The sequence below is a fragment of the Schistocerca americana genome, chromosome 5, assembly GCF_021461395.2.
Source record: "Schistocerca americana isolate TAMUIC-IGC-003095 chromosome 5, iqSchAmer2.1, whole genome shotgun sequence".
Lineage (NCBI taxonomy): Eukaryota > Metazoa > Arthropoda > Insecta > Orthoptera > Acrididae > Schistocerca > Schistocerca americana.
This window is the reverse complement of record NC_060123.1, coordinates 351,618,109-351,628,787: the sequence shown is the minus strand read 5'-3', so window position 1 is coordinate 351,628,787 and position 10,679 is coordinate 351,618,109. Positions and strand designations below refer to the sequence as shown.

At 38.9% G+C, this 10,679-nt stretch overlaps 1 protein-coding gene across 1 annotated transcript in view; it reads left to right on the top strand.

Annotated features, from left to right (window-relative positions):
* The first annotated feature begins 774 nt into the window (after positions 1 to 774).
* The window catches only part of LOC124616371 (zinc finger protein 628-like), a 35,379-nt gene continuing 25,474 nt past the window's right edge, over positions 775 to 10,679 (top strand). Inside the window, exon 1 of the mRNA XM_047144682.1 lies at positions 775 to 867. Within this exon, the coding sequence (XP_047000638.1) occupies positions 823 to 867 (45 nt within the window). The 5' untranslated portion in view covers positions 775 to 822. The remainder of the gene's footprint in view (positions 868 to 10,679) is intronic.

The following is a 10,679-nucleotide window of genomic DNA, read 5'->3' as shown; positions in this document are numbered from 1 at the left end:
TCACATGGCGTTTGTGAATCATCACATTAAAACGTTCGAAGTAATGGCATTTCTGGCTCCAGTTGCACGTTAGAAACCGCGCAATTTGGCACCCTGGACAAAGCTTGTTAACATTGTCAAAACAATAACGTATTCCAGCAACCTCTTAGTGAGTACGCTGTTCAGTACTCCGGGCCCGAGCACTGGGTGACTGCATGGGGTCCAGAGCGAACGACAAAAACTCTAACGTTCAAAAGCTGCTCTTTCAGAAGGCCATGGCTGCTTACTATCAGAATTTTGTCCCTAATTTTCGTATGGGATCGGTTGAGGGTGCTGATGTTTTACAAGTGCCCTTTTTTTATTCTTAAAACACGAGTCGTAGTTGAATATGTTCGCTTGTCAGGGTTTTGTTAAGTTATTCCAGAGGGGGCATGTTCGACATGTATTACGAGCAGTAGAACTTCGTTGATTGCATAACTACTAGGTCTCACCCTATGTGTCGAGGTTTTTCCTCGTAGAATGTCACTGCTGCGCTTCTGTGCGCCACCGGACGACCCCGCCGTCGGTGCCGCCAGGATTGGGCGTCGCACCCGAAAGCCGCTCGTGTCGGACTCGGGCGCCTCCGCTAGAGCGGCGCGGGGTGGGGGAAGGCGCGCACGCTTCCGGAGGCAGCGGCGTTCTGCCGGCTAGTAGCCGCCGCGACCGCCGCGCCGACCTCGACACACAGCGCCCGCAGATGCCGTGGCGGCCCGCAACACCTCCAGCCGGTAAGACAAACTACTGCCACCGGACCTTCTTCGCTCGTACCAGTGCTCTCTGGCGTGATAGCGGGTAACCTCGTGGATGAGGCCCCAACACCTGCTGTTCAGCTGCCGCCTTCTTTCAAAGGTGCGTTTGCGGCTGTGGAAATGGAGATATGAAACAATGAAGTTCTATACGTTAACATCCTACAATTTCGTAACGTCCCAGAACTATTTTTGGAGAACAGTGTTTGCAGAAGGATTTCGCGATCCACGAACGCAACTACAAACAAGATTTTATTTTTTTAACTGATTTGTTACATTCTGAACAGCTCGTTGGAAATTAGCTCTTTGTTAACTCGAAAACAAATTCAGTTCCTTCTAATGAACGTTTGTATCCACATCCATACTCCACACATTTAGCAAATGGGATGTCTACTACCACGACCTCTTCGTCTATTTCCTGTTTCATTAGAACCAGGTGCATGGGAAACATGATTGTCGGCAAAAATTCCTATGAGTCATAATTTCTAGTGATCATTTAGAGATACGTATCACGGACGAAGTAATATGTTTCCTGAGTCTTCCTGAAAACATTGTCTCTCATCATGTCAAAAGTAAACCTCTCCGAGATGCACAACGCCTCTCCTGTAGCGGTGTAGCCTTGTGACATTTGTCCTTGGTACCCCTCCTACACGTAATTTACTACAGAGGATGATTCCGTGATGATGTTACAAGGTTTGTTGAATGCTAAGGCTAGATGCACCTATTTGAGTGAAGGGCCAAGGCCCTGAAGCGACCGATTCGGAAATTATAAGCGGGAATCATTCTGATACCTCTGACAAAGGACTTCTTCTACCGCTATCGCTTTTCTTCCATATTTTTGAAGGGTGTAGTACGGATCCACACAAGAAAAAAATTGACTATCGAACATGGCCTCTAAAATGCACACGTTAAGAACTCTGAGCACTTGCACACTGGATGTTTCGCAGTTAACAATAGTGATCAGGTGCTCATAGTTCTTAAGATATGCACTTTAGAGCTCATATTTGTTGGAAACGTTTTTGTTGTTTTGATCTATACTACCACGTCAAAATACGGATACCAAACAACTTGCAGTAGAGGAGGTCCACTATCACAGGTATCAGAAAGATTTTCACTTATAACTTTCGATTTGGTCGTTTCCGGACCACAGTTCCTTACCTCACATTTGTACATTTACCATCGATGAAAGTCTGTAACATCACCACAGAACAATCCTGTACATCTAAGATCCTAGTTATCCTTTCCCTTAACATTCAGTCTGTCACCATATCTAGCATGCTTTCACTCTACTACTCTGGTAACTTACCGTTGCTCCTAGCTAAATGTGCAGCAATTTTTCATCCTTCCTACCCTAGCTTTCCTCCTTACAACCATGTATGATATTAGCTCCTTTGTGTCTCCATTAGCGCAGCCCTTCATTAAGTAGTAAGTGTAGTGTTACTGCAAATTGCTTTCAAGATACTCCTGACATTCTCAGTTGTGCTATGCTAAACATGAAGCAATGCCTTGGATTTCGTTCACATTGAATCTATACTCAGCAGTAATAGCCGAAGAATGGAACAAAGAATCGCTAAATTCATTAAAGAGCAACGTAGCTACTTTTCAACTGGGACATGGCAAACGCTAAACAAGACATATAGGCACAACGGACAAATTGTCATTTTGTAAGTTTGCGTGAGAGACTGTCCCTCGGCTTTGAAACTGTAAATCAGTTACATAGCAAGTAAAATTCATTTCTCCTATAACACTCGTCAGTGTTACTTTATGAGATGAAACGGAGCACAAATTAGCTGGAAGTGTACTTACAGCCTATGTAATTTGAATAGACAACTTTAATGACATAATTGTTACATTATCTCACCAGTGAGGTCATCTTAGAAAAATGTTAGTTTTGATTAATTGATATGAATATGTCAAATAGTCTTAGGCAATGGTTGCGAGATCTTCGTGACATTTATCAGTGTTTATATATAGAAAAGACTGAAATGGAAACTGTATGTGGGCTAAACAAGAGTCATTATACTATCATAGAAAACAAGCTATTCATGTTTCGATACAGATATGCTAATGTAATGTGAGATTCTTCATTCAGATTACAATAATGTGAAGTCTGGCTTGTTCTTTAATTGTTTGCAATACAGTCATAGGTTACTTTGTTTTCTGTTGGTGCTATTCGTACCTAGGATGTGAAGCTAGTTACAAATACGTCTTGGTCACAGGTACTGTATAAGTATCTAACATCAGTACGGAAATCACGTGTCCGCTATCCGCTATTAGTTGTACAGTTAACTTGCATCTCTTCCAGCAGCACTGGAGAAAGATTGAGCATTAAGAAAAACAGATGATGTTTCCTCCAAGATTTTCTGTTGATATGAAACTTACGAGTTTTGCACTCATTTTTAATCATTTAGCCATGATTTTACTTTTACTTAACTTGCTTTAAGCCAGTTTATGGAAAAGTTAGATCAAGTCCACCTCTGAATTATACTTTCAAGATCTGTAAGGAGTAGTTACAAGAAGTATCTCTACTGTTTCACGACGGTAGCAGTGTTGGTATGTTACATAGCACATTACATTGTTCTACACGCTAATAACTTATCAGTGTGCCTTGTTTGAAAAATATTGTTTATCTACTTCAGTTATCGGTGAGTTAGTAAGTCCAGTGTGAGAAAGAAATTAACATTCTTGTGTGTTAAATGTAATGTAAATAAGGAATCCGTTTCACGCGATTTACCTATTTCTTCTCTACTACCTTTACTTTAGGTATTCATTTGCCTTAATCTTTTCCGGTTATTTCTTTGTGTCTACATTACTTTTCCACTATTTTCTCAATACCTGTATGGTTTTATTCGCAAGATATTCTCTCGTCTATTGCAGTTACCGCCTGATCCACACGACGAAGTGAAACTTTTTAGTTTTGCCCATTTCATGATAGAATATTTTTTCTACATAATCTTTTAAAATTGATATCCATTGCCTGTTAATGTACATGGATCAGACAAGTATATTTACAGTATCCGCTTATTTCTTGAATAGTGTTCCATACTAGAAGGATTTTTAGTTGTTTATGCTGAATTAATATTGTAGGTTTATTCCATTCTACGTTTTTGGCAAAATGATATTACTTACGTGAATGGACTTCAACTTTGAAACAGTTATTAAAAAACTCTTTATGTGCATTACAATGTTAGAAATTATTACATGAATACTAAAAAACTACACTGTTATGATGGGAATCAGGATCAGATCAGCAGTACTTAAGTACTGTGCAAGACCGGTTTAAAGACACAAACCGCCGCTCTAACAGGTGTGGCGCTTCTAGCGCACCTCTCAAGGAGCACCAGAAGCGCAACAACTGTAAGATTTCTCTACAGGACAATCCGCAATTAGTGTATGATTTGTGTACAGTGCGTATCACAGTTAGTGGCGAAGACAGACACGGTTGAAAGTGCATGGGGGAAAGGTGAGAGGACAGACGCCAATGATGAGTCCCATGTTGTCAGAAATCTTGTCCAATTGGCCCTGATAGAGTGTCAAATTGTAGCTTTTATTTAACTTTTACAGCAACTTCCAAATCAAGACTTAAAGTGATGAACATAATTTACATTCTAAACTCAAATTTATTTGATGAGGTTACCTCCCATTAAGAACTTGGGTGCAATCAGTGACTGTGATGTGATTTATAAATTATAGAGCTCAGCAATCAGGCGACCTATTTTTTTTCAGGTTTTATTTGGCAAAATCTAGATTTCGGCTAGTGCCTAGGCATTATCAGTGCACTATTTTCTAGTCTCAATGGATGTCAGATCTCTGTTGTTCTGGCGTCAGTAACTGTGAAGTGTTCTTATTCTAGAGCATATGTTTGGATGCCTGTTTTGTATTTATTGTATTCTCAAGTATTTATGGCAAATACTTTTACTAACGTCATAATATTCACTGATGTTTTGTCCTTTCTTGTTTATTCTTGGAAAGGTTTCCTTATCATTACATTTTTTCCATTTACAAATACACTCAGTGAAAACAACTACTCAGAAAATTGCGAAGCCATTTTGAAATATATATACATATATATTCCAATGCTCTCTCTGTGACTGATGCCCGAACAACAGGGAACTGACATGTATTGAGAGTAGGAAATAGTGCATTGATAACGGCTAGGCACTAGCCGAAATCTGGATTTGCCAAATAAAACCTGCAAATAATAGACGACTGATTGCTGCGCTCTATAATTTATAAATCAAATTTATTTATTAACTTTTGAGGTTTGTAAACATGTTTCAATCTCATGATTTCCAGAATATATTTACCTTTTCCCTTAATCAAACTTCGTTATTCACATTATTGAAACTGACACACATACATATTTCTCTCTAGTATTCACAGTGCTAAAGAGAAGTATGTGAATTATATAGAGTGTTCTTATTCTAGAACAAATGTATTCTCCTAACGTGATAGTCTATGCCTTTATGCAACATCTTATGGTTATTATTTTAGAAATGTCTTACATTATGCTCCAAAATGAGACTTATTTCCATTTTCTGTTAGATGTAATCTTTTCATTTTATTACATTAAATATAAGTGCAACAGGTCAAGTCTCCATTTCTGCCTGACTTTACATTTACTATGGAAGCTATAAAAATCTATAATTCTATTTGCCACTAACGTAATTTATTACTTCTGCAAAACACCCACAAAATTCCTCAGATTTTGGTTTCTCGTATCTGTTACCAGTTAGTTCGTTTATTCCTGTTGAATAAAAAGTTTTCTTCCCTTTATTAAGGTTTATCTTCCTGTTGTCTTGCCAGCAAATTCTTTTCTGTCTCCTCATATTTCTGTACTTTTGTGTATATTTGTCTTCACTTAAAGCATATATATCTGAAGCATATGTTTGATTCGCTGTTTTGTATTTTTTCTGTTCTCAATTGTTTATGGTAAATACTTTTACTGCTGGCATAATATTCACTGATGTCATGTCCTTTCTTGGTTATTCTTGGAAAGGTTTCCTTACCATTATATTTTTTTCCCTTTACACATATACTTAGTAAGAACAACTACTCAGAATATTGTGAAGCCATTGTTATATACATACATATATATATTTATTATAATGCCGTCTCTTCTGATACACACATATTGATCATAATCAGTTTCCCTGTATCTGTTATAAAGTTGGTGCTGATAGAATTGATATCTCTTGTCCCAATGCAAAAATCGCCATATATATATTGTTCACGTTTGGTTATATTCTATTCAGTTATTCTTTGATTCTCACCCAAATAATTTAGGTTTAGTACAGCCATCATTTTGTACATCTCATTTACAGTGTACTGACGATAGTCTTTTTTCTCAAGTAATAAGTGTTGTTGCATTTAACAATAAATCCAATATGTGAGTCTCTCAGTGAAATTTAACATTCCCTGGCAACATTCACATAACTGGAAAGCGTAATCCTCGTAATAAGACTGTCTTTGAACCAAGGTCATCCGTCAATAGAAATTTATCCATTGGATGTGATTGCAGAAGTATCCTCGGTTGGTCAACAAGATCCTCTTTGCAGCTCGAGCTGTCGAAAACACTGTTAAATAAGTTTATGATAAAAGGAGCTAACCGAGCTGAGTATATATCTGGAGAGACGATCGGAAGTGTAACTACGTAAATGAAAACTGGTATGCCATCACCCTCATGGTGGGCGTATATTGATATAGCCCAGGAAGACTTACTCTTCAAACCTGTATTTGCAACACCCAAAGAATTAATGAATTCCACGTACTTTTGTCTGAAATCTAGGAACCAGGTCGCTTTGTAGACTCATACAGGTGCAAATACAAACCAGGGTCATAATCGATATTATCAAACGTTGGCTGAGATGAGCGCGTGGTGGTAGGTACTGATCACGGAAACATGAAACTTTGGTTTTACAGTATATTTTTTCCCAAAAGCCAACCAGTTTATTTGGTTCATGTTTCAGTTTATTTGTTTAATGTTCCTTGCACCTCACAGCTGAGTGAGGCTTAAAAGTAGTGAGTTATCATATCCATGGTTTTGACATGCTACCGTCTCTGTGGATGCCTGTGCGCTTTTCAAGCCTTGTGCACACGAATGTCTATTATCATACACAATGTAATGAAAACTGTTGTCGTCTATAATAGCTACCACATCAAGTAATTCATTTCACAACTGAGTCTGAAGGTATCCCAGTTCTATGCCAACATCAGTGCCAATATAATCTACTTAATATGCTCAGAGTTATTTACTTTCCGTTCTTCACTTGTTTCTACACCAGTTCTAAGTACTCAATTTGCAAGAAGTTCCTTATTCCATTCTCCATCCTCCAGGGACTGCAGTTTCAGCATACTCCTGTGTTTCGTTCTGGAAAAGAAAAACCTGTAGTGCGATTCGCACCGCTATATATGGCCATATATATACTACCCCTTAAACATAAGTCGTCGTTTAATGTTGTTGACTAAAATCTCGAAAGATATTTGATCGATTTGCTTCAGACTTTTAAACTGCAGTGAACATTCGGACATAAGTAAGCGGAATATATATGTGATGTTTAAACAGGTAACAGTTTACCAAAAGATCTCGAAAAGTTCTTGAGCTCATTTACTTCATATTTTTATGTGATACTCAAATCAGCATTAATGGGCATCTTTATATATTTTGATATTGGCAATATACGGGACGTCCCACATAAAACAGGTACACTTCACACTTTAGATACAACTAACTAAAAACCTTAAACAACAAGTAATAGCCTGTTTACAAAAGATGTTCAAAGTATCGGTCAGTGAGACGTACAGGTTTTTATGTGAGACAACTGCGTAAATACATACATATTATGTAAAGGGGAACCGTTTTGCCAAAAATCTCAAAAAATTCTTGACCGATTTTCTTCAAATTTTTATATGATATGCTATACAAACACTTTAATCACGTCAGCAGGGCATTCAAATACTTGGAAAAAATGTTTTTTCTATAAATACGATTTCTCATTACGCATATTGTTAAACAAAAGTTGTATACACAATAATGAGCTGTATAGTGTTCTTCCTGGCAGTCGGGTTTCACAGAAAACAGGAAAATTGTATTTATGGTTCAAATGGCTCTGAGCACTATCGGACTTAACTACTGAGGTCATCAGTCCCCTAGAACTTAGAACTACTTAAACCTATCTAACCTAAGGACATCACAAACATCCATGCCCGAGGCAGGATTCGTACCTGGGACCGTAGCGGTCACTCGGTTCCAGACTGTAGCGTCTAGAACCTCTAGGCCACACCGGCTGGCTTGTATTTATGGTTTATCGATTTATAATTGGAATACTATTACGGATTCCGAATTTGCAGCAAAGGTAAACAAATCTCAAGGTAAAGGAGAGGGGTGGAGATGGAGAGAGGGAGGGGAGAAATGGACGTAAGCAGGGGGAAGAAGGAGACGAACAGATGCAGGAGGCAGGAGCAGGAGGAGATGACTGGATAGGTGGAGGAGCCGACTGAGAGAGAGAGGAGAGCAGGTTATGTATGGTGAGAGAAGAGGAGGAAGACATGGACAAAGAGAGGAAACAGGAGAAGGGTTAGTACAGGGCGGATAAGGGTGGGGGGGGGGGGGGGAGGAGAAGGAGATTAACACTTACAACAAACTTCCATCCATATCTGGCAATTTAGAAGCATTGCTGATTTCGAAAATTCAACATATTAACGAGTTCAACCACCGGCTTGCCAATAAGGATCAAAACGTATGTATTGCACATCACGATGACGTGATACAGATCAGTGCCCTGATACATCGAAATATACTCTGTCAGGGCACGGAGTAAAAGATATCGGAGAAACCGTTGGAAGATAACAGCTGGAGACCAAATGAGTTAATATCCAGAGTTAAAAGTACTTGAAACTGGAACTTACATCCAGTAACTCACATACTGCCTGCTATAGTTTGTACTTTACTTTTCTAGTGACTGTAAGAGCTCTGCTACAGGGTGTGGGAAGACAGGAAAAGCTGTCAGCCAGCCAGAGAGAAAGAGAGAGAGAGAGAGAGAGAGAGAGAGAGAGACAGCACTGTTGGGAATAGCATGTTAGTTGAGTCGGGGAGGGGGAGTGGAGAGGAGCAGCGTATTGCCTAGTGCCCTGTAGGAGAAATTTTGTCTCTTAACGATTACACGGTAGTGTTTCTTGGGTACCTCGAACATGGAAACTCGACAGTCTAAAATTAATATTAATATTTCGGACTCTTATTTGTGAAATATTAATTCAACATTTCAGTTCTCTCAACTATAGGTGAGACGTTGTAATTGTCGCTCTGGTACGTCGTTTTCCTATTGGTCATGTTACACAAAAGCGAAACATGCATTATATAAAGCTGAGTGTTAATTTAATTACTTAATGCAACGTTTATGAGATATTGTTGTTTGAGTTGGTACTGTACGAAATATAGTTGTATGTTTGTATAAACGTATACTCCACATAGCGTTATTTTGATGCGAAAGCTTTCCGAAGGTAATGGGCAAACTATTTCGCGACACAAGAAGAGCAGTAATACGTGACAAAAACATAAACTAACAGAGCTAGTATCAAAACAGTATTACTGTTGTCCAGCATCCACAGTGTCCCGCACACTCGTGCATCTGCACCAATACCTATACCACGCAAGCTACTTTGCGGTGTACCGCAGACGGAACTTCAAGGTCCTCTTCCTGTTTCTCCTTCCCCAGCCCCATTCGCGAATGGTATGTAGTAAGAATGAGTGTCACTTAGGCTGTATTACGTACATTAACTGTTGACGAAGTCTGTCATTAATTTTGTCAGCCGCGTGGAGTAGCCGCGAGGTCTAGCCGCATTGCCATGGTTCGCACGGCTCCTCCTTCGGGTATGGGTGTGTTGTCCTTAACGTAAGTTAGTTTATTAATTCGGCAAGTAAGGAAATGGACTGTGTTGCTTTATTTCATGTTGTGGAATCACTCTCTTCACTACCACCGAATTCCTCACTGACTCCACTCCCTACCCTTCTGCACACCAATAGGACGAGTTACAGCCCTCAAGTATATCTCCAGTCCTACATCCGAATAAATACGCTGATCTGTTCTGAATTCAAACTTTTACAGACGCTAACTGGGTTATGCATACCGAGGCGCTCTGTTATTATACTTTCAGTCACACTCTTCAACGTTAGAGGGTGTTTTTGTTATCATTCCCTCACTATTGCTACAGTCGTGAACACTGGAGGTATATTTGGTTCACCATTGCTTTTGTAATAAACAGTTCCTTCGTATGCCAGAAACGTACCATTAATCAGTCACACCGAAAAAATCTGAGAGACCACTCTTCTTCATAACGGAAATTATTTGAGATTATAATACGATAACCATTGAATTACTCTTTTGTTTCTGTTTTATCGTCAACAACGTAAAACCATTATATCTTTTGGAAGGAGAAAGTTCTAAAATCGTGCCTACGTCAATTTGTTCAAGTCGTTTTGCTTGTGTTAATCCATTATGAAAAAGCGCAATAGCTTGGCGTTGTACATACTAGCAGACATTAAATCTGACTCGCAAAGGCTAACAACTAATCTGTTAAAAAATTTGCCAGTGTAACCGACCCTCAGTTACAAAATTAATCCGAACTCAGCTTTAATTGTTCACATATCCCTGTTTTATTTAGCAGTTTTATCAGTACGTTACTTTATGTTAGGTGCCAATCCGCTGAGTTCATTATTTGTTTAGGTCCTTTCATTCCATAAGCTTTGAACTACCTCCCACATTCTCTTAAGAGTCTTGAAAATGTTTGTTTTGATTCTTTAGCTAATGATCATTATATATCCTTGCTGGTAATTGTCGTGTAATACTGCTTCATGTTTTTGAAGTTAGCTAGCTACAACTGCCCGTTAGTACAAAAAGTTTCGAGATTGGGTTAATA